This window comes from Octodon degus, unplaced genomic scaffold (genome assembly GCF_000260255.1).
Source record: "Octodon degus isolate 3935 unplaced genomic scaffold, OctDeg1.0 scaffold00071, whole genome shotgun sequence".
Lineage (NCBI taxonomy): Eukaryota > Metazoa > Chordata > Mammalia > Rodentia > Octodontidae > Octodon > Octodon degus.
Genome location: NW_004524647.1, coordinates 2,424,236 through 2,447,425, shown reverse-complemented (window position 1 = coordinate 2,447,425; position 23,190 = coordinate 2,424,236). Strand labels below are relative to the sequence as shown.

The 23,190-nt window shown below is 52.7% G+C and overlaps 2 protein-coding genes across 7 annotated transcripts in view; one reads left to right on the top strand and one right to left on the bottom strand.

Annotated features, from left to right (window-relative positions):
- Nucleotides 1-507: 507 nt before the first annotated feature.
- On the top strand, nt 508-18,831 carry Vill (villin like). 3 transcript variants are annotated; one of them, XM_023719798.1, is made up of 21 exons: nt 508-663; nt 5,607-5,673; nt 5,836-5,910; nt 6,171-6,376; nt 7,942-8,050; nt 9,126-9,236; nt 9,542-9,741; nt 10,107-10,185; nt 10,279-10,377; nt 10,910-11,045; nt 11,328-11,428; nt 13,639-13,776; nt 13,884-14,042; nt 14,453-14,632; nt 15,126-15,268; nt 15,996-16,140; nt 17,454-17,481; nt 17,605-17,639; nt 17,787-17,858; nt 18,063-18,320; nt 18,527-18,831. In XM_023719798.1, the coding sequence occupies exons 2-21, from the start codon at nt 5,608-5,610 to the stop codon at nt 18,638-18,640; spliced, it is 2,454 nt and encodes an 817-aa protein (XP_023575566.1). In that variant the 5' UTR covers nt 508-663; nt 5,607; the 3' UTR covers nt 18,641-18,831. The 3 variants fall into 3 exon arrangements, with proteins under 3 accessions (XP_023575566.1, XP_004635296.1, XP_023575565.1); XM_004635239.2 differs by having other exon boundaries at nt 17,454-17,639; XM_023719797.1 differs by lacking the exon at nt 508-663 and adding an exon at nt 3,974-3,997 and having other exon boundaries at nt 17,454-17,639.
- An 87-nt stretch (nt 18,832-18,918) lies between these two features.
- The window catches only part of Plcd1 (phospholipase C delta 1), a 23,251-nt gene continuing 18,979 nt past the window's right edge, over nt 18,919-23,190 (bottom strand). For 3 of the 4 annotated variants that reach the window (XM_004635238.3, XM_023719801.1, XM_004635237.2), the window contains exons 4-15: nt 22,831-22,960; nt 22,511-22,742; nt 21,742-21,943; nt 21,511-21,655; nt 21,289-21,438; nt 21,049-21,204; nt 20,680-20,839; nt 20,439-20,555; nt 19,868-20,046; nt 19,652-19,784; nt 19,421-19,570; nt 18,919-19,284 (exon numbers count right to left, since the gene is read on the bottom strand). In XM_004635238.3, coding sequence (XP_004635295.1) covers nt 19,199-19,284; nt 19,421-19,570; nt 19,652-19,784; nt 19,868-20,046; nt 20,439-20,555; nt 20,680-20,839; nt 21,049-21,204; nt 21,289-21,438; nt 21,511-21,655; nt 21,742-21,943; nt 22,511-22,742; nt 22,831-22,960 — 1,840 coding nt within the window. In that variant the 3' untranslated portion in view covers nt 18,919-19,198. Of the gene's footprint in view, nt 19,285-19,420; nt 19,571-19,651; nt 19,785-19,867; nt 20,047-20,438; nt 20,556-20,679; nt 20,840-21,048; nt 21,205-21,288; nt 21,656-21,741; nt 21,944-22,510; nt 22,743-22,830; nt 22,961-23,190 lie in introns of all 4 variants that reach the window. The other variant, XM_023719799.1, reaches the window with a different exon arrangement.

Here is a 23,190-nt window from a genome sequence, read left to right as displayed (position 1 = left end):
CTACAGATGACTTAAAAGTATGTGGGAAGATGTGTGCATGTTCTATGCAAATGCAGCTTCACTGTATAGAAGGGTCTTGAGCACCCAAGGATTTGGATGTGTCCACTGGGCTCTTTTCCTACAATTCTTAAAAATTGGGGGTGGGTTGGGGGAGGGGAATCCCCTTTGGCTGGTGTAAAAGGGTGAAAGCTGAGCCAAAGAGGCCAAGAGACAAAGGAGATGACCTGGGCCACCCACTGGCAGCAGTCAGTAGGACCAGCCAGGTCCCTTGAGCCAGCTCCATTCTGGCTAGGGGCTGCCCTGTGAGTGTGAGCGAAAGGAGAAAGACTGGCAAGCAGGCTGGCTTCTAGACAGCTGCCAATGTTTGTTGACTGACTAATGAATTGATTAAGTTTGGCTGTCCAGCCTTGAGCACTAAGGGGCGGGGTGTGTCCTGCAGGGCGGGAACTGAGATTAAGTTACATTAAGCAGAGCCCGGCCCCTTGCCAGGCCCAGCACTGCCCACAGCCAGGCAAAGGCACCGGAGCTGTTTCCAGCAGGTAGGCCTGAGCAAGAGGGGACTCCAAACTGCACCCGTGTTGAAGAGAGGGCTGCTACAAGCCTGGGGTGTTCGGCACAGACCACCAGGCTCAGCATCACAGAGCAGAGGCCCGCAGAACTGAGGTCAGTGAGCAGTCCCCGCAGGTATGAGGATTGGTGGGGGTGGAGCACCTATTACGGCCCAAGAGGAAGAAAGTGGGAGGTTGTATGACAGTCACATTCCTGTCTGTGTGCGTGAGCCCTCTCCCCAACCCCTCCTTACTTCCCTCCAGCAAGCACTCCCTCTCTCCAAGCTGGAAATTGAACACTGTAACATCAGGATACCTGGTACAGGTACCCAAGGAGGAAGTAAGGCAGGGCTCACTGCAGTGAAGCGCGGGCAGGCACCTGGGAACAGGAAGTGGCACTGGGAGGGCACAGGGACCCTTCAGAGGAGAAAGAAAACCCAACAGTGAGAGGGGAACCTAGGTGAGAGAAAGAGTTTGGAGGGAGGGGATGGAGGAGGAGGAGCCTGTGAAAGGAGGGCTGCAGGAAAGAGAAGAAGCTTCCTGAGGGGAGAGGCACGGGGTGGGGAGGCGCACTACAGGTGGTTACCGAAGGAAATGACACGGGAAAGAGGACATGTCAGTGGGTGGCAGGCTTAAGGTTAGAAGAGGTGCTCAGGGGAAGGAGACCCCCTGAGGAGAAAGGACAGCCTGGAGGAAAGAAGAGGGTGTTAGGGGAGAAAGGGGACCCCAACTCATTGAACATCTCTTTCTCCTCAACTGCCCTCAAAACCAGTTGGAAAGTGCACACAGTGACTTAGACACAGGGCCTTAATCCTGGCGGCCTGGGAATCTGGCTTCACAAGATGGACCTGGCCCTCAGGCACCCTCTCAGCATCCTACTGGTCATGCTGCCCCTTCCCCCACAGTGAAACCAGCTTAGTCCCAACTTTCTGGCCACCAGCTTGACTTTCCTGCCCCGAAGGCGACCCTGGCTGCCACTCTCCCCAGGCTGGTCGGTCCTCCTGTTCTTCTATGGGTGCTCATAGGTTACCTCCCACAGGTCCTGTCTGTTTAAATCTCTAGTCATTTCCTGCCTCGTCCTGGTAGCTGCCACTGGTCACTGTTTCTGCCTGTCACTGTGTCCTGCTGCAAGTTCACCATCACATGTCCCTGCACGCTATTCACGGCACCAGGTTTTCTGTTGCTTTAGATCACCATCTCATGGCCCTTATGTCTTCCTGTCATACCACGGAGCTAGTAACTGCTGCGACCACCCTCGGTGCACTCAGGGCGCATGGGTGACTCCTTTCTGAACTCATGTCCACTTAGTTGGTCACAGGGCAACATGCTTTACTCACTCAGCAACTATTTACCTGTGCACCCCTGTGATCTCAGCACTGGAAGGCAGTGACATTCCAGGGGGACTGGGTGAGGCGGATGTGCCCTGTGATGACCGCCTGCAGCTCTAACAATCCTACCCCACAGCCACGCATGTGACTCAGCCTTGGCCAGCCCCTTTCTCTGCCCACTGTGGACTGTGTGCTGTGAGTTCACCTCCAGTGCCAGGACAAAGAAGTAGGAATGTGAGCTACCATGGAGCTATGCTTGTCATTCTGGGACACATCCCTCATCTTCCCTGTTTCCCCTACTCGTGGAGGGGCAGTTCAGGGGAGGGTTACTGCTGTTGATATGACAGGGTTGCAGTGCATGTGGTGGAGGAGAGGAGCCACCAGCACACCAGCACTGCCTGAGTGACAGACTCAGAAGGTGACTTCTGCATTGACTCAGCACGCAGCAGCAAGAAGAGAAGCTGCAGCTAGCGAAATTCAGGTTAGCTGTAGAAAGAACCTCACAGGTTCCCAGAGTGATGCAGGGAAGCCTTAAGTAGCTGAGCATGAGATGCTGAGATGCAAGGAAATCCACAGACCTGAGAAGCCTTGCCTTCCCCAGGGATTGCTCATTCCATGGTTCTTTCCCTCCCCTGCACCCTCCCACAGAGCACAAACCCTAGCTAAGTCTGTTTGCAAAACCTGTGGCTGTTTGCAGAGCCTTTATGTATAGAGTTCAGCCGTGTTCCAAGAGCCTATCAAGGGCGTGCACTTTTGCCTCCTTTGCCCAGCTCTCATATCCACTGAGCCTGTTGCTTGCTGTGAAGTTTGCCATGGTCATCAGAGTCCTTATGTATAGCTTCTGTCCCGAGTTTATGGAGGGTTTGTCTTGTTGGGAGGGCCTGGCTGATTTTGCCCAGAGCCTATACCTGTTTTCAGAGCCTAGGTCTCTTTAAACATGTTGTCCCTATTTCTCTGTGTATAAAATTTGCTTGTTTTGTGGAAGTGGGCCGCATACACGGCTGTCCTTGTCTACAGAGCTTGTCTGGTGTCGCGGTCTGGGACATTTCTTTCTGTATACAGACGTTTCACTGTCTGCCAAGTGGTTTTTTGTTTACAGTACCTGTCCCTGTCAGCAGAACCTGTTTCCTTTACAATGAGTGGTTCTGTCTCCAGAGTATGTCCCCAATGGGACAGCCTTTTCTCTCTTTTGTCTGCAGCCTGTGTAGCACCTATGGCATTTTATACGACCTTTGCCCATTTGTGCAGCCTATTGAAATTTCCCTGGGTAAAAATTTCCTTGTGTCTGCTTGTAGGATTTGTCCCAGTGAAGAGTTTTTCATTGTCAGAGGGTCCTATGTCGATTTGCAAGCACTAGGATCTGTCTGCAGAGTGCATCCTGTAGGGTCTGCAGAGCCTTTGCCTGGCTGTACATACTACTCCATTTGCATGTGCATCTGTTAGCAGAGTTGAAGCCTTTACCTGTTCACAAACTCCCCTTATTCTGTAGAGCCCGTCTTTCTTTGCTCTACCTACATCTCTCTACTGGACCCTGCCCTACTTCACAATCTTGCCCATGTCTGGAGCAGGGTCACACACAACTGACCTCGCTGCTCGTTCAGTAGCTCTCCTTTGGAGAAACCACGACTGTTACCAGAGCCTGCCTACTTGCAGAACCCATATAGGCTCGAAAGCCTTTACCTGTCTGAATTTTCTGACTCTAAGGACTGTGTCTTTTCACAGCCCAAATACGAGAACACCGTTGTTTTCCTGACCTGTTATCATCTCCCTTATGCAGGAATTGAGTCTGTTTACAAAGGCTATTGTGTATACAGATGCTGTGTTATGGTTTGGGTTTAGATGTCCCCCCAAAGACATATGCAGTCATGACGTGGTGTGCGTCTAGAGTTTGTAATTAATTCATGATTCAGTGCTGGGATTATGGGTGTGAGTGCTCCACCTGCCCTGGGGCAGATGGCCTGAATGCAATATGAGGGAGGGCTAGAGGCTTGCTCTCTGCCTCTGCCCCTCTCTTTTAGCTCCTGCCAGTTTGCTGCTTTCTGCCTCCATGAACTGCTGCCCTCTGCCATGTGCCACTCTGCTTTGGAGCCAGCTGATTATGGAATGAAACTTCCACAAACTGTGAGCTAAATAAACCTTTCCTTCCTTGATTTTGGGTGTAAGGTATTTTGTCCCAGCAACAAGAGAAAAGTAACTGAGACACCCTGTTCATGTCTATAGAGCCTTTGGCTACTTCAAGAGCCTGCCTCTGTTTTAGAATGCTTGCATTGGCCAAAAACATGGCGCCTGTTCACACAGCTTGTTTGCGCATGTATCTGTCCGTATCTGCAGTCTGCCTCTTACACAGAACCCCTCTCTTAAGAACTTGTCCCTATCCACACTGCAGAGCCTTTCCCCATCAATCAGTCTCCATGCTTGCAGAACCTGTTTGCCGGCATGTTTGCAGAGCTGCTAGCAGAGCCTTCAGCAGTGTTCATAATCTTCGCTGCCTCCTCAGCCTATCTGAATTTCCCTCTGTGGTGCTTGTATCTTTTGGCATAGGCTGTCCTTGTACACACAGATGGTCTCTGTCAGCAGAATTCATTTTCATCAGAAGAACATGAGCCCACTGCAACTGGGGAAGCTGTCCCTATTTGCAAAGCCAAAGCCTGTTTGCAGAGCCTTTTTCTGTCAGCATAGGCTTCACACTTCGTGGGTTCTATATTTGTTTACACAGCCTGATCCTAACTTTGTCAGGAAAACCTATGTCTATTTGAAGCTCTGCCTTTGTGTGGAGAACCTGTCTTTGCAGGACTGAGTCCCATTTCCAGAGGCTGTGCTTGTCTGCAGAACCCGTCCCTGTATGCTGGATCTATACCTATCTGCAGAGCCTTCACTTGTCTGCATAGACAAGCACCGCTCACAGTGACTATCCTTGACTATCGAGCCTGTTTCCTTTTTTTTTCTTGGCAGAACCAGGGATTGAACTCAGGCCCTTGTGCTTGCCAGGGAAGTGCTTATTCCATGGAGCCATCTCCCCGGCCCCCAACAGAGCCTGTTTTTAACTCCCTATTTGCAGAGGTTCTTGCTGCCTTCCATCGCTGCTTCTGCACAGAGACATCAGTTCTATTTTAAGTGCACACCTACAGACAAACTAGCCCTGGTTACAAACCTGCGTGCTGGTCCTCAGTACCTACCCTGGTTTGCCAATATCGGCACACTTACAGAACCTTCCTAGTGAAAGTCATGTTCTATGGTTGTCTTAGTCACTTTGTTGTTAAAGGGACACAATCAATACCTGACACTTATAACTCACAGGAGGACAGATTTATTTTGGCTCACAGTTTCAGAAGTTTCAGTCCATGGCTGTCATGTTGAAATGCAGAAATGGCATGGTGGAAAGGCCTGTTGCAAAGCAAAATCTGCTCGCATCGTGGTGGTCAGGGAGCAGAGAAGGGAGGAGCTGGAGCGAGAGATAAGCCCTCCTACTTTATTCCTCTAGAAAGCATGACCAACTTTTAACAGCACACTCAGCTGCTGAACTCATCTGTGGACTAATCCATGAACCCCTCACCTTCCAAACATGAGACTTTTATGGTACACCCTAAATATAAACTACAGATTTTAGACTTTAGGGAGATGCAGGTGGGGAGAATTCTTGTGAGGAATCCAGAGTACAGGTGCCCATGGATTGGCTTCCAGCCTAAGGACTCTGGCTCTTCTTTGCCCACCCCATTCTTGCTTGGCCTAGGATGGACATTAACAAAGACCTCCCAGCCATTGACAGCCATAGAAACCTCCACATATGGATCATTGAGGTAAGGAGCACAGTCAGCCTAGCTGGTAACCTAGAAAAGTGTGGGGGTCTCTGAAACTTGGGTTCTCAAACTCCCAGCTAAGTACACTCTCCTCCCCCCATCCATATGGGAGTCATGGATGCAGGAATCTCTGAGTTGTCACTTGGTATCCTCTTCTCCCAGAACCTGAAGATGGTGCCTGTACCTGAGAGGGCTTATGGGAGCTTCTTCGAGGAATATTGCTATATCATCCTCCATGTGAGTCACCGGGGGAGTCTGTTTGAGGGTGTGACATAGTCCAGCATTGGAGAGCCCAGGGTGCAGACACAGCTGTGCCCTGGGGAGAGGCAAGCTGAGAGCACCAAAACCCTTTCTACAAGTGGGCTTCTGCCTTGAGGCTGCTGAGCCCTGCTCTGAATCAACTCATGTCAGTGAAAGCTCTGGCCTCAAGTCTCCTCAGTGACCCTCTGGACATCCTCTTCCCCCTTCCCACATATTTTCAAACACCTGGACCCTAGGTTCCCCAGAATCCAAAGGCCACATGGGAAATATCCAGCAACCTGCATTACTGGATCGGGAAGGAAGCAGGCACAGAGGCCCAGGGAGCCGCAGAAGCCTTCATGCAGCTCTTGGAAGAGGCCCTTGGTGACCGGATGGTGCAGCATAGGGAAGCACAGGGCCATGAGTCAGACTGTTTCCACAGCTACTTCCATCCTGGAGTCATGTGAGTGCAGGTGGGAAGGGAAGTACAGAGAGGTGGCATGTGTGCTGAGGAGAGGCCACCTGGGGTGACCACCCTTCATTTGCTAAATATAGTGTGTGTATGGGGTGTGTGTGTGGCTGATACAACTCATACCACACAATCCACCCATTTTAAGTATGTGGCGATCTTTAACAGATTTGTGCAGCCCTTACCACAATCAGTTTTAGAAATTTTCATTACCGTAAAGGGAAGCTCCAAACCTCTCAGCAGTCATTCTGCATTTAGCTCCAGCACTCCTCGTGCCTGTGCAACCACCAGTCCACTCTGTATCTGTGCATTTGCCTGATGTTGACATGCCTTCTAAGTGGAGCCACCCGATGAGTGGGCTCTTAGGGTGCTTTTCATTTAGCATATTGTTCTCAAGGGTCATTTGTGCTGTAGTGTTTTATTAACTTTTTTGTTGTCTAACAGTATCCCATTGTTTGATATACCATATTTTACTTATGTATTTATCACTGAATGGTTATTTGGATTTCTATATTTTGGCTGTTATTGATAATGTTGCTATGAGCATTTCTCTACAATTTTGTAGATAAGTTCTTTCATTTTCTTTGGGTATGTACAGTAAGTCCCCAATTTACCAACATTCAAGTCATGAGCTTTCACAGATATGAATGGACCTGCATTACCAACATTGATAGATGTGAACAGTCTCAGAAGTAGCTCAGAGCCTGCTGGATATTGTCACAGTTGTGCTGCCTTGTGCTCCTGTACAGTAGTGCAGTGCTCAATCAGAGCCTGGGAGGTTTGGGAGCAAGAGGAAAAGCAGTGGTGACATGGAGGGCACTACCAGGAGGCACAAAGCAATGGGGAGTGCATATTCCTGTCCCTTTGTCACACTCACAGATGAATCTGACTTATATTCATGTTCTCCTGGAAAGGAACTCATTCATTAGTTGGGGGCATGCTGTATCTAGGAGTGGACAACAATGTTGCATTGAGCTTGCTGTTGTTTCTGTGCTGACAGAAATGTCTTCACTATAAATTGCTCCAAATTTTAAAAAATTAATAATTGTAAGATATTTAAGTTAAACATAGGCAGCTTCCAATATTTGACCATATCTGTTTTGTATAGTTGGGGCCTCATATTTGCAAATAGTGTGCTACACACATGCACACAAGTATATGTGCACATACAGGAACACACTACTCCTTACACATCTACATGAAGATGGGCACACGTATATTACCTACATGGATGTTCATGCCCAGCTATACACATATATGCTGTCATCTGCTTCTGTGTATTCATATCTAGATTCACATGGGCAAACCTATAACACTAAATGTGTACATATGTGCATGTGTGTGTTTGTGTACACATCTGTACACATGGGTAAATAATTGCATGCTCCTGCCTCATGTGTTCACCCATGTTCTTACACATACATGCTTTCACATCTACTTAAATGCATATATTTGACAGGCACATGGTATCTTTCATGCATCTATGTACATGTGCTCAAATCATACTCATTTCTGTATGTAGTAGTGTGTTTCTACATGGGACCCTGTCCCCTCCTCAGCTATAGGAAAGGAGGCCCAGGATCTGACCTCAAGCATGTGGAGACCAACATGTACAACATCCAGAGACTACTGCACATCATAGGGAGGAAGCATGTGTCTGCTACTGAGGTGAGGGCACCAGGGATGCCAGCAGCCTGTGAACTGGGCCTGGACTCCGTGTAGTAAGTATGATGAGGTATGGAAGTTGGTGGGCAGTGTTGAGGGCAGAACTGTCAGCATCCTCAGGTGGCCTATCTTGACTAAGGAGAAGAGAAGGCAGAGCTGGGCCTCTAGGTTCCCTGGGCTTTTTCTACTTCTGTCTCCCCAGCACATTAACCAGTTGAGCAGGTGTGGCAGAAGATTTTGTACCTGATCCTTTTCAGCAGGAGAATCAGAGGTGGAATATCTGGGGGGGAGGTGCACAGTTCTCACACACATTGTCAGTGTCACCATAGTGCCCTCACTGTCTCTTCCTGCCATCCCAGGGGCTTCTCTAGTCCATGAAGTGCTCTTGTACAAATTAACATAGAGTGCCCCATACTTCTATCTGTCAGGAAATTACTGACCATGTTAGAGTCATGCTGCTGCCATCTGGTGTAAAGGCCACGCAGGTGTAGTGTAAATGGTGAGCCTTCGGTTATGTGTTACACTACACAGTATGTGGCAGCCCTGTGACACACATATAGTCCCACAGAGGCTGTGCACTGTCCCTCACAGAACCAACAATCATACCGCTCTGGTCATGAGGGACACCATGCAACTCAAGGTTTTGCCTAGTATCATGTCATAATTAGAGTGCCCCTCTTCTCGTTAAAAGTGCCACTATTTGAGCAACTACACATATGCATAGGTACACACTGTTCCTGCAGAGGAACACATATAGTGTTACTATGAGTACATATACTTGTTCAGTGTATGTGAATATGTACACACAGATAAGCACATACATACACCCCACTATATGTACACATACATGTACATATGTCAGTTACAGACCCAGTCACACATGGTAAGAGTTGCACACAACACAAAATAACCCTTAAGGTTGACATTACACACTATGACAGGTGACCTCAGTCACACATACACCTTGTTTGTAACACAGTAGCTTCATGCATACAAACAACACACTCCAGCTGCGCTCCCCTCTGAGTGCTACTGGTATACACCTGTTTCATTCTCTGTCCCTCCTTGGTTCTGGCAGGTGGAGCTGTCCTGGAACAGTTTTAATAAGGGTGACATCTTCCTGCTGGACCTGGGCAAGGTGATGATCCAGTGGAACGGGCCTGAGACCAGCATTGCCAAGAAAGCACGGGTCAGTGTCTGTCCCTATGAAGTAGGGCCACCTGGCTTGAGGAAAGGCGTGGTCTTCCAGGTGCCTGTTCTCTGGCCATCCCAGGAAGTGGGCTGGGCCACCCACAGAGAAGCACATACCAGATACAAGTTGAGTTCAGACCCTGCACTACTGCTAGCCTCCTGGATGCTGGAAGGAGAGGACCCCAGCTTTCCCTTCCCTCCTTTCCTGCCTCTGCAAGCTGAGTAGTGACAGAAATGACCTGGGATAGGCTGAGAGGATAGGGGGATGCTGAGGAAACCTTGATTGCAGGTCCTCTCCCACAGGGCCTGGCCTTGACCTGTAGCCTCCGGGACAGGGAGCGTGGTGGTCGTGCACAGATCGGTGTGGTGGATAATGAGGCTGAAGCCAGTGACCTCATGCAGATCATGGAAGTTGTGCTGGGTTGCCGACGGGGCAGCCTTCGGGCTGCTGTGCCCAACAAGAGTATTAACCAGCTTCAGAAGGCCAATGTCCGACTCTACCAGTGAGCACAACCAGGGGAGGAAAGGCTGGACGGGACAGTCAGGACTGCTTGTCCATCATTACTGCAATAATATAGCCTTCCAGAAAAATCAAGTGGGTTTCTGGGATGGATCCTGTGGGCCCATCCTGTGCTATTGCACGACCATGATGTGTGGCAGCCTTCCTGAGACCCACTGTACAGAAGGAGGCTAAGGCCCCATGGGAATCAGGGAGCCACTGAGGGTTAGGTCAGGATTCTAGTCCTGTGCTGCCTGTCTCTGGAGATGTGGAAGTATTAAAGGGGGCTCTTTAGCAGGGCTGTGGTGAGGCCCCGAGGCCCAGCCAGGGAAAGGCTGGGCATCTTAAACCTACATGCCTGTTTCCCAGTGTCTATGAGAGGGGCAAAGACCTGGTGGTTCAGGAATTGGCGACCTGCCCACTGACTCAGGACCTACTGCAGGAGAAGGTGAGGAAGTCCTGGCCCAGAACCCCTGCCATCTCCACGCTACAACCCAGTCCAGTCTGAACCAGCCACTGACCAGCCCGCCCTTGCTCCTAGCACTGCTACATACTGGACCAGTGTGGCTTCAAGATCTACGTGTGGCGTGGACGCAGGTCCAGCCTCCAGGAGAAAAAGGCTGCCTTTAGCAGGGCTGTGGTGAGGCCCTGGGGTCCAGTCTGAGAGGAACACAGCATTACCTGGGGGAAGGACAATGATTAGGGAAGCAGTCTGCCTAGCCATCTGGTGGGGAGTAGCCTGCCCTGGGCCTAAGGGAGAAACCCCCCCCCCCCCGCAGTTCCAGTAGGAGACCTTGGGACACCCTGGGTCTCAGAGGGGAGGGAGTCCAGGCCTAGGGATAGAAATGGATAATCCTGCCAGGGGGCACCTGGGACACCATATCCACAGGGGGAGCCTGCGGTAGGGCACCCTCCTTTTCAGAGGTGGCTTGCTGAGCGGGCTCTGGTCAGGGTCTGCGAGGATTGTCATAGTCGGCTCCTCCCTGAGCTAGAGGCTACAGGGGTGCTCAGGGACCTTAGAGAAGTCAGTAGTGGCAGCCTCCGCTAGTTAAGTGGGAATTGAGCTTGGTTAATTAACATTTCTCCGAGCTTGGCTGTCTGAATGGGAAGTCCCCAAGGACAGCAAAAGGGACAGCCCTAGGGCTGCAGGTCTGACAAGAGCCCTGTCCCAGGGCTTCATCAGGGCCAAGGGCTACCCTACCTACACGAACGTGGAAGTGGTGAACGATAGCGCTGAGTCCGTTGCGTTCAAGCAACTCTTCCGGACATGGTTTAAAGATCTGGGCAGGAAAAAGCCTGGCGGGTCAGGTGAGCATAAGGGACTGCGCGAGGTGGGCGGGGATTGACTTAGGGGCGGAGCCGAGGCAAGGCGGGGCGGGGCCTGGCAGGAATCCTAGGTGCTGCAGGTTGGGTGGGTGAATGAATGGGGCCGGGCGGAGCTTGGCTGGGACAGACCCTACGGGCGAGTGAAGGGGCGTGGCTAGGGACCTGGAGACCGAGTGGGTGGGTCCCTGAGTCAGAGGGAAGGTGAAGAAGGGGCGGGACCACAGACGAGCTGAGAGCACCCTAACATCTCTGCACCACCTTCAGGTACACGGATTCAAGTCAAGCTGGATGTGGGGAAGCTACACAACCAGCCTGAACTAGCAGCCCAGCTCAGGATGGTAGACGACGGCTCTGGGAAGGTGGAGGTGAGGGGCAATGGCCTAGCAGGGAGAGACATGTACACAGGGTAAGCAGGCATGGTAGCTGTGCTGTGTGACCTAGGTACACCCACCACATGCACTTCCACACACTGGGGGACATCTAGCGACGCATGTCCATGGACTCACAGTCCCTTACAGCTAGCTTATAGCCAGTCGTGCCTAATCATTTAGAGCCAGGACTGCTCACTCATAACAGTCATAGATACCAGCACAGTGTAACACTTGGACACTAACTGTGCCCTGTTATATGTATGGCAAGTGCATACACGATAGTGTGGACACAGACCTTGTAACTGTGCAGTCACAACCCAGCTGTACAACTGCAAACATGAAATTGCATACTCTATCGTGTGTGATCACAGTCACACACAACTGCTCACCCACAGGATCACACCAGCACATAACCTCCAAGTCAGGTGCCTGCACACAATCTGTCCTAAACTGTCAACCATTCACATGGTTCTCATGTTTGGAAGCTGCAGAGATTGGGGTCCACGCTCAGTCTCCATTCTGTACAAAGCTGTACACTGGTTTGTTGGTGGATCTGTGGAGAGAGCCCTTAATTCTGTAAGGCCTATGTTTTAAAATCCATAAAATAGGGACAGAAGCTGAGTCCCATAAAGTGAGACCATAACTCCATAAAGTGAGGCCAGGTTGTATCTGGCTGCAGGACTGCTACAGGGAGGCTCTCAGATGATGGGAACAGGGTTGCTGGGCCCCATTTCTCAAGTTAAATCAAGGTTGGAGCTTCCTTCCGCATTTGCCCTTATATATCCTCCCACCTTTGCCCTTGTATGGATGGATGGAGGTGGTATGAACAAAGCAGCCTAGAGAGGAAGAAGAGAAAGAGCAAGGGGTAAATGCAGGGAGAGAGGAAGGTGCAGTTGGAGTAGATGGGTAAGGAGATGGGAAGGCAGCAGGACGAGAAAAGATAGAGAGGGTAGAAGAGATAGGGTGGAGGAAGGCAAGGAGAGGTGAGGGGTATACAGAGAGGAATGAGGGGGCTCAGGAGAGACAGGACAGCTGGCAAAAGTGGCAGGAAATGGAAAGTAAGGGAAGCTCCAGGCTAGAAGGCAAAGGTTTGGCAGGCTGAAGGAGGCCAAGCCAAGAGGCCTCCCTGCCAGCTAACTGCCCCTCTTGTGAGCATGTTGTTGGAGTTGGCCTCTTCTAATAGTGTCAGGGCTGCAGATGCCCTTACCAGGAGAGGTTCCCTCGAGCAGCGCTCAGGCTTCATGTGGCTGAAGGGTGACGCGGAGGCATTGTGTCCCGCCTGCTGAGGTACCGTGCGGTGCGCATTGTGATCCCCCCTTTGCAGAGAGGGAAAACGGAAGCATAGGATGGTCTCACTGCCAGCCTGCATAGACTAGGGAAGTGGTTGAGGGCTGCAGGCTCCAAAACTCATGTGTGGCTCCGCACAGGAACAAGAAGCTACACCGACAAATGTGAGGGAGTGATTGCATTTCAAATTTCTAAGCAAACTTTGCTTTAAAAAAAGTGATATTTGAGGGCTGGTGAGGTAGCTCCACAGATGAACCACCTGCCTGGGCAAGCACAGGGACCTGGGTTTGGTCCTCAGCACCACACGCTGTGTGTCTCTGCTGCAGGGCATGCTGAGCTGGCCACTGAGATCGCATGGGGATGCATGCCTGTAATCCCAGGACTCGGGAGGCTGCAAAGGAGGATCACTATGAATCTGAGCTACATACCAAGGACATAAAATAAATAAATAAATAAATAAAATTAAAAGATGAGACTTAAAAGAAAAAAAAGGGAATTTTCCCCAGAGCCCCGAGGCCTTGCTTCCAGCCATACTCCTGTTGCCCTGCCAGAGCAGTGAGCCTGGATCTCTCTGCCCCTCTCCAGGGCAGGGACAAGGGCTGGTGGGGTCAGGATAGGGAGTGGATGTTGGGCAAGGGGTGGGCCATCTTACAGCCTCCAGAACCCTCACCACTTGTCTACCCAAGTAGCGCCCACAAACTCAGGGTCTTCCTACTTGAAAGCAGGCAGCAGAGATATGGGGTCCCTGGGGAGAGGGTCACCTGAAGATCTGGCACAAAGCAGGAGGAGAGCACTGTGTGGATGCCCACACAGATAAAGGGTGTCTAAGAGGCCAAGGAGAGCTTCTGACTGGTGTGTGCTGGCAGGCTAGGCCAGGTAGAGCAGATACTTGTTCCCACTGGTCCTCTATTCCTCAGATGTGGCGCATCCAGAACCTAGCGAGGCAGCCCGTGGACCCCAAGCATCATGGCCAGCTGAGCGCAGGCAGCTGCTACCTTGTCCTCTACACATACCAGAAGCTGGGCCGTGTCCAGTACATCTTGTACCTGTGGCAGGTGTGCTCACCTGAGGGCATGGTGCATACCTTAAAGTCCAAGAGCTGGGATCTGAGAAGGAAGGGGACTATACACTGTACCAGACCATCACCCCTGAACTCCCACAGGGCCACCAGGCCACCACAGATGAGACCAAGGCCCTGATCTGCAATGCTGAGGAGCTGGACCTCGTGTACCAGGGAGCCCTGGTGCAGGTGCATGTGACCATGGGCAGCGAGCCTCCCCACTTCCTTGCCATCTTTCAGGGTCAGCTGGTGGTCTTCCAGGTAAGGACCACTCTACCACTGTGGCAACTGCTTCACCAGTCTTCCATGCGTCTGTGGCCTTCTATCTATTTGCTAAGTACCTTCTCTTCAGGCCTGGAGCTAGCTTTCCAGACCCTGGTGCTTGTCCCAGACCCAGAAGCTTCAAGGGTAACCCCACCTGAGTTTCTTCTCCTAGTTTCAAGGCTAGGCATCAGGCAAGAGCATGGGCCAGGAAATTGAGCCAAAAAGGGGTCACATGTTCTACCTTTAAGGCCTGAGCTAACATCCTGACCTCTCAGAGATGTGGTGAGGGTCCATTTAGAAAGAATCCAGAGGCCAACGGTGGCCTGATCTCTGAGTGTGGTTCTCATGGGATGGGGAGGTAGCCCCCAGGAACCCTTGCCTCACCCTAAGACCTAGCTTTCTTCTAGGAGATCACTGGAGACAACCAGAGGGGGCAGTCAGCACCAGGCACGAGGCTCTTCCATGTACAGGGCACCGAGAGCCACAACACCAGGACCTTTGAGGTGCCGGCCCGAGCCTCATCCCTCAGTTCTAGTGACGTGTTCTTGCTGGTCACAGCTGATGCCTGCTACTTCTGGTTTGGGAAGGTACATGAGGCACTGGCTACCTGACTTACAGTTAGGACAGTGGTGTCAGATTGGGATGGGTCTACTTCTACCTGATGCAGGCTTCTAGTTCAACCCAAGATAGGCCAGTTAATTAAAGGAGGAAAGTGACAGGTGGACGTGGGAGTACTCTAGGGTTGGCACAAGCTGCCTCACTGACTTCTTGCCTTGAATATCAGGCATAGTCCTTCCAAGTCTCTTGGGAAGAGAGGGGAAGCCTAGGCCACTTTGCTGGAATTGACTCTGATCTCTGGCATAAACCATAATTAACCACCAGTGGGAGTCCTGCCCATGCTCTGGACCCAGAGAGGCTTCCAAGATCCTGTGACTCTGATCAGCAGGGAACACTGAGGGGTGGAGGGGAAGAGAACCCCTGATTGTACATACCCCACCATCAGCTTAGGCCTCCTGTGGCTCAGGAGGATGGAGGTAAAAAGTGTGCCCCCTGCAGGGCTTCTCCCTCTGTGTTTGCCAGGGCTGTAATGGTGACCAGCGTGAGATGGCACGGATGGTGGTCAATGTCGTCTCCGGAAATAACAAGGAAACTGTTCTGGAGGGTCAGGAGCCTCCCTACTTCTGGGAGGTGCTAGGAGGCCGGGCCCCCTACGCCAGCAAGAGGTAACAGGATAGGGAAGAAGGTGTTTTTACAGTGGAGGAACTGAGGCTCAAAGAGTGTGGGTAACTAATTAGGGTTGTGTGGAGGGCCGGAGAGATACAATGACCTGAGGACTCCACCTCCAGGATTTAGGAGCCCACACTTCATCCTGGGTAACAAGGATCAGGAAACTTAGGCAAGCGGCCCAATGGTGCCCTCTGCTGGCAGAATCCACTCCCTGCATTGTCACTGCTCTGAGCAAAGTACCAGGGCCTGTGGGAACTGTGTCTCAGGCACGCTTGATGTCTGTGAGGCTAAAGTCTTTGCATCACACTCCTCCCCAGGCCTCCTGAGCTCAGTCCCACCATCTCCTCACTCAGTCTAGCTTTCTTCCTTCCACCCTGGACCTCAAGTCAGTTCCCTGTTAGAATGTCCAGGGGACCCTCCCATCCTGACTCGCGCCCCACCCACTGAATCAGGGACCTTCTTTCCTAAAGCCAGTTGTGGGAAATGTCACAGGGCAGCTTGTGTCACAGCTGCTTAAGGTCAGACAGAGCACCAGATCAGCTTTGTCCACTGGCAGAAAGGGACCCTAAACCCAGAGATGAGCAGGTGCTCCTGGAGGGACTACGGGGCGGGTAGAGCTCAGACCCCAGAAAAACTGCTCCCCTGTCCTGGGCTGAGGAGGGCCACTGTGACCCAGTCCAGAGGAACAGTGCTCCTCACTTTCCTCGCCATTTTGCTGGCCAGGCTCCCTGAGGAGGCCTCCAGCTTCCAGCCGCGACTGTTTGAGTGCTCCAGCCAGATGGGCTGCTTGGTCCTCACAGAAGTGGTGTTCTTCAGCCAAGAAGACCTAGACAAGCATGACATCATACTACTGGACACTTGGCAGGAGGTAAATTCAGGGACTCTTGGCTGGCTGGCGTGTGGCAGGGTGTGTGTCTCTATTTGTCCAACTGTGGGCGAGTGTTTGGCCACCTGGTTCTGCATGTAAGACTGGCACTGCGTGTAGCACCATGACCTACTTTGTGGCTGTGGACATGGACAAGTCTGTATCACTGTGTGACAGCAGTGAGACTCTAGGACACGAGGATGCCAAGTTGGAACTCATGTGGTTGTGACCAAATGTGTAAACTGTGTGCCCTCGGATTGTATGTGGGTGACTGCATGCTTGTGGCTGATCCTGTCAGTGTCACGTGAGTGCAAGTGGAATGACCCCAGAAAAACTGCTCCCCTGTCCTGGGCTGAGGAGGGCCACTGTGACCCAGTCCAGAGGAACAGGAACACTGGCCACGTATCAGTGTATGATCCTGGGAGTGTGCATTTGCCTTTGCGTATATGGCTGTGTGTGAGATGACCACAGTGAGTGCTGTGACCAGACCTGGCAGATGAGTTAGAACTGGTGAGACTGTGGGACAGGGGACACCATGTGACCAGCTGTGGGTATGACGGAGTTTGTATCTTTTTTTTTTGTACTGAGAATTGAACTCAGGACCTTGCACTTGCCAGGCAGGCACTTTGTGACACATCGGTCCTGCGGATATTTCTGTGTGACCCTCAGTGCTATTACTGGCTGGCTGCATGTGGCTGCTAATCAAGTGTGATTGCTTGTGTATGTAGCACAATGTTTGACAATAGTGAAGGACTGTGTCCAGCTGTACAGCAGCAGATGATTGTGTCTGTGTGTCAGTGCATCCGTGTGGGGGGTGTCTGCAGCACCGAGCTAGTGATGAGGCTATGGGCTCTCATCTCGCAGAGAAAAACCAATGCCCTTGCTAGGGCCCCGGCTGACCCAACCAGCCCCAGTTTCCTCCTTTCCCCTTGCTCCTGCTGCAACCTCTGCAGCTCTCTCACTGTGCTCTGAGCAGGCCAGGCACCCCACTGCCTCAGGGATTGTTACTTCTTTGCTTTCTCCCTAGACAAATGTAGTTTGTTCCTTCATGAAAGCTGTACAGGGGCAAGGATGTGGCCTGTCTTTGCTGTTGAATCCCCAGTGCCTGGCACATGATGGGTGCTAGGTAAAGCTTTGTGTGCTGCTGCTTGCATGCCTGTGACATTCTTTGTATGGGAGCTTGTTGGGTGTATCTGATTGACCAGAGATGTGCATACAAGGTCTGAGGCCATCAGAAAGATAGGCAAGTGGGATGAGGTGGGTGGCTCCAGGAAGCCAGTCTACCTGCCCAAGGCTAGGCCCCCTCTGTGGCCCAGGTCTTCCTTTGGCTTGGAGAAGCTGCAGGTGAGTGGAAGAAGGAGGCGGTGACCTGGGGCCGGGAGTACCTGAAGACTCACCTGGCAGGGAGGAGCCTGGCCACACCCATCGTGCTGGTCAAGCAGGGCCATGAGCCTCCCACCTTCACAGGATGGTTTTTCGCTTGGGACCCCTACAAGTGGATGGTGAGTGTGGCCTGAAATATCCAGCCCCACTCTAATTCGGGGAGGGAGTACTGCTCTGGTCAAGGGCCTCCAGCACATACAAGGGAGACCTAGTTTCCTTCAGCCCTCCTGGGTCTGCTCCTGCTCCAGCCTGATTTTCACTCCCAGAACAACCAGTCCTACAAAGAAGTGATGGAGGGCAGCCTGGGATCAGGGTCTGCTATCTCTGAGATAACTGTGGTGAGCATGGGGCCCCTGGAGTTCCCCACAGTGGCCTGGGCTCAGGTGGCATGGATGATGGTGGACAGTGGCAGGGGTAAGGCAATAGTAGGCAGCAGGGCTGTAGTTGGGGGCAAGAGGCCAGGGTGTTCAGCGTGTTAGCGTGGCTTCTTTGTGGGCTGCCTGTAACCCTTCTACCCCAGCCTGAGGCCCTTCTCTGGGCAGGAAGTCAACAACTTTCAGCCATCCCAGCAGCCGGGCAATGGGACAGGTCCCTCAGCCCTCAAGGGCTCCCAGGACAGTTCACAGAAGGAGCTGGAGCTGGACCCCAGCATGAATGCCACAGTCACCAGCACCAGGACAAGTGCCAGCACCTGTGTCAGTGACACCTGTTCAGCAGTCAGCGGGAATCTGCCCAGGGAACAGCTGATGCACAAGGATGCTGCCGACTTGCCGCAGGGTGTGGACCCCGCCCGCAGGGAGGTGAGCACCCAGACCCTGCCATTCACCACCCCAGCACCCGTACATCTAGAACTGCACTGGAGGGGTGGCCTTGGAGATGTGCTCTAGCTAGATGATGGGCAGACAGGTGCAGGGCCGTATGGTGCCCCGATGAGTCCTCTGGGTGGGACAGAACTCTGGGCTGCAGTGACCCTCTTTCCTAACTGCACTCCCTCCCCACCCTCCAGTTCTATCTCTCAGATTCTGACTTCCAAGATATCTTTGGGAAATCCAAGGAAGAGTTCTACAGCATGGCCAAGTGGAAGCAGCAGCAGGAGAAGAAGAAGCTGGGTTTCTTCTGAGCCGTGGAAGGAGCTTGCTCCCACTCCCCTTGGGGCTCCTGTCCTCCTTGTCAATAAATGCTGGTGGCTGCACCAGGCGTGGTACATGTGCCTTCAAGCCCAATCGCTTGGTGGGCTCCCCTCCCAGGAAACAAGGTTCTGTGACCCTGCAGGCTGTGTCCTCCACAGAGGGGTTTGCTTCTTGCTGCTCTCTCCAGACAACCCCCACAAACAAGAGGAAGGGACACACATGTACTTCCCAGGGGACTTTCTGTGTCCAGGTAAAGAGATCACCAGGCTTACTTTCAATGTGATTCTTTAAAAAAGTCTCCACCTAAGGCTGGCCAAAGGGTGCCAAGGGCTGCAGTGTTGTTCTTAATAGAATTAAGGACAGTCGCAGGTACTGTGCCAGCTCCCAGGACCATACAGAGGCAGCAGCATTGACAATGTTAGAGCTAAAGGCAGTTCCGGGGCCCCTGGCTCAGTGTCTGATGTTGGAGTGGCCACACTTGCCCTGGCTCTAGGTGTGGACACAGGGCCTAGTCCACTCACAGCAGACCCCACCGAACACCCCAAGCCTTAGTCCTGCAGTGTGATCTTCACAAAGAGGGTGGCAGATGGATGCTGGTCTCCATTCTTGGATAAGAGATGGATGTGGCGGTATCCTGGCAGACAGATGGGTATGGAGGAAAGTTCTAGTTACTCAAGGAGTCTGTGCCAAGGCATGGCCAATTCCAGCCCTAAAGAAGCCAGGCCCTGTCTCTCCAGTGCTGGCCATCCCCACACCCTATAGACACTCACCCTGCTTGAGGCTGTGCCAGGGGATGGTGCTCTGGCCAATGAAATCATTCTTGGAGGAGGCATCGTAGTCCTCCACAACAAAGCGGACCAGGGCAAGCTCAGGCACAACCACCTCAAATTCAAACTCTGTGTTCCACCGTGGGTTGAAACCTGCAGGGACAGGAATTATGTATCAACAACTTGGATATCAGCTCCAGGAGCTAGGCTAGCCCAGCCCGGCCCAGCCCGTACCGTTATTAGTGATTACAGCAGTCTGGCGACTGGCCATGTCCTGGCTCACCCCGTGGATTTCCACTGTCACCTTGGGGTCCACTATTGAGTTCTTGCTCTTATTGACTTTTGGCAGCTGCTGCCCTGAGATGATCTGAGGAAAGGTGGTGGATGATTAAGGATTCAGGAATGGCAGAGGGGTAGAAGGGTACCTATCCCTCCTGGATCTGGCCGTACCTTCACATTTAGCTTCTTTGGAGCCAACCAGGGTCCTGGAGTCAGAGAACGTGCATTAAAGGGAGTGTTGAGGTCTCTCAGGAAATCGGGCTTCAGCACATATCCACAGCCTCCATTGTCCTGGAAGCGGCCCTGGTACACATCCATCTCTGGCCCGGGTGTCTGGAAGTTGAGGGCCACTACAGGCAAGACAGAGAGTCATGGACTATGGGCTGGCTTTGGGGTCCTACACCTAGCCTGCACGGGGCACACCAAAGCCTAGGGCCCCTTGGTGAGTTGGAAGCAGAATCCAATAGCACTCAATGACCATTGCTCTCTTTCTACCTTAACTTGACCCACCACATCAATCATGCATACCACTTCTGGTGGCAAAATTCAAAGACCAGTGTGCTAACTCTGCATTTTCAGACACTGGCTGGCTGGTAGGCAGGTATTTCCAAACAGTTTACCCGTTCCATACACTCCTGCATCTGATTCTGGTTGGGTCCCCAGACCCCCTATTTCAAGGCTCCAAGTCTGGCCTCAGGACTGAAGCCTCATCCTGGCTCCTTGAGCCCCAGCTAACCCATACCAATCTGGCAGCCTCCATTCCACATCTCCACAGGGCTATAGTTGGAGGAATCTGTTCTCCATCCAGCTGGATAGATCCTGCTCAGGTGGCCCACATTGTGGCGGACAAAGCTGTTTCCTGAAGGGAAGTGTGAACTAGTCAGCAGTGGGGCTTACAGAGCAGGGAGAGGCCAGGACTAGCCTTGGTCAGCCCACATGGCCATGAGGTGTGTGGCACCTTCTGCATGCAGGGAGGGACTCACCCGACTCTTGTAGCATTCGGAGAGCACGGTTCTCAGAGAAGGACACCATCTCATAAAAAGCCTGCCTGGAGGGGCCAGCATCGGAGAAGCCCCCAAAATGGACACTCTTGCAGTAAATGACCAAGTCAGAGAGCTCCTGCACCAGCCTGAGCTTGTCCTCCTGGGGGCCGTGGGGAGGCCCAGGTTAGAGCCAAGGGTTGGGCAGGGTGGGCACTGAGAGCCAGAAACCCAGACACAGAGAGACAGTGGGAGACAGAGAGAAGGGGCAGAGGGTCTGAATGGCAGCCACAGAGAACTGAGCAAGGCAAATGCCCCATAAATGTGGGGAAGGCCCTGGGTCTGCTCCACCCCTACAGCTCCCCCTTGAACCTTGGGCTTGTGCTGCACCCGACTCCTCACGGCCTCATCCTCCATCTCAGCAGCCTCATCTTCATCTGACACAGTGGCCTCAGGGCCATTTTCCCCTTCAGGGGGCAGCAGACCCCCAAACTTCTTCCCCTTCAGCAGGATCTTCCCCTTCAGTTGCTGGGAATGGAGGGGCAACTGTCAGGGCCCACACAACCTCCCAGAAAGCCTCCTGCCCTCTTTAGAGGCACCCCCTCCCCATACCTCTGGGGAAGGCAGGTTACTGGTAACTCCATCCAGTGGCCGGTCCAGCAGCATGGGCCCCAGGATGGCACGCAAGTGTCGTGCCATCACGTGCTGCTGCTCCAGACTGCAATGGTTCTCCAGGGACAGGATGACTGGGTAGGGGGAGGCCTGCAAGCCCAAGGGCAGGTTAGGAGGGCTAGCTCCCTGGCATCCCCTCCCCGCCATCAGAAGCATGCCCACCTTGAAGGCATAGTCCCGAATGGCCCTGAGCACGTCACAGAAGAGGATCTTGGAAGTAAAAGTGTAGCCATGGTAGATGATGGGCTCCTGGTTGGGCCCATCCCAGCAGTCAAGCTCCAAGCAGCGGCAGCCTTTGCACAGTGCCCTGCGAGAAGGGGTGCAGCTAGGACCATCCAGATCCTGGCCTGGGTCCCACCAAAGCTCCCATCCCAAGACTTCCTTGGAGCTCACCGGATGTAGGCTTCAGTGCTGCTGGGCCCAGTGAGCTGGTCTTCCAGCAGATAGGTGTTGTGTGAGGAGGACACCAGGTAGTGACTGAGCGGCTGGCTCATGTCCTGATAGACTCGCCGGTGCACCAGATCGAAGGCATTGCCGTCAGCTGACAGCAGGTACATGAGGAAGCCATCCTTGGTCATCTGGCGCTGCGCCTTGGCTGGGAGGGAGGAGGTGCCCACGGCTGGTCACCGCTGGCTGCCACTCCAGAAGCAGGGTCCTTCTCCTCCCTCTGCCTGCCCTCCCCAGCTGGTTCTCAATAGCTCTGGGAAGAAGTCTGTACCCAGTCAGACCATGGTTTCCCCAGAGTGAGGCCCCTCCTCCTCTTGTGTCCTCACACTGAAAGGCCTCGGCAAGCAGGTTCTTATCTCCTTCTCTGTGGCCCTAGATGGGAACCCCATCTACGGCGAGGCTCCACCTTTTCTGTTCTGTCACCTTTCAAAGCTAGGCCCAGAATGACTCAAGGAAGGGAGGAACAGTGTGGCTTCTCCAGCCACCTCTTTTCCTATTTCTTGGGGAGGGGCCCTCAAGGTCCTCTGAAAGAGGGACAAGAGCAAAACTGAGCTCCAGGGAGGAGCAGCGGCATTGGAGTCCTGTCTCCCATTTGCCTGCTTTACCAGGCCAGGTGAGCACTGCCCAGGGGCCCTGGGGCTGGTACCCCATCTCTCTGGCTGCAGTATCCTCAGGTTCTCCCAGCCATGTGGCCCTGGGACCACCAGGCCCTCACCAGTCTCACTGGGTTCATAGCGCTCGATGAGGGACAAGGCCAGTGCAGGCCCTGCCCCCTCCTCCCTCTGTTGGTGCTTCAAGAATGTCACTAGCTGATCCACTGACAGGGTCTCCCCTGAGCCCGAAGCCTCTGCGAAGGCGGAGTCGATCTCCACTCGCTGGGTCAGCATTTTATAGAAGACCTCAATCTCCTCGTCTTCCAGGGAATCTGTGTGGGAGTGGTCACATTCCTGCAAAGCCAACACAGCCAGGTGGGCAGGGCTCAGAAGTGGCCAGCGGCAGGATCGGGGCTCCACTGACACACAGACCCAGCCTCACCCTGAAGATCTTCCGGGCATAGCTGTCATCCACTTGGATGTTGAGCTCCTTTAAGAAGTTCTGCAGCTCCTTGAAGCTCATCTTGTTGTCCTTGTTTTTGTCAGCTTTTCGCAAGCAGGAGTGAATCCAGCTGGGCAAGAACTAAGGAAAGTATCCAGGAGCCCTGGTACCCACATAGTCCACCTAGAGTGATGTTCAAGCTGAAATACTTGGAGATACTGCCCCCTGCAGGCCCATCTCATAATTGCACATCCACCTTGGTGGCCTCTGGAGATAAGGAAAAGGTTACATCCTGCCAAAGACTTTCTACTCGATGATTTTGAAATCTTCCAACTTTTTTTTTTTTTTTTTTTTTTTTTT

Coding starts and splice junctions, on each gene's coding strand:
- Vill (XM_004635239.2), top strand. CDS start 5,608: ATGGACATTAACAAAGACCTCCCAGCCATTGACAGCCATAGAAACCTC. Junction 5,674..5,835: donor TCCACATATGGATCATTGAG/GTAAGGAGCACA, acceptor CTCTTCTCCCAG/AACCTGAAGATGGTGCCTGT. Junction 18,321..18,526: donor TGGACCCCGCCCGCAGGGAG/GTGAGCACCCAG, acceptor CCCACCCTCCAG/TTCTATCTCTCAGATTCTGA.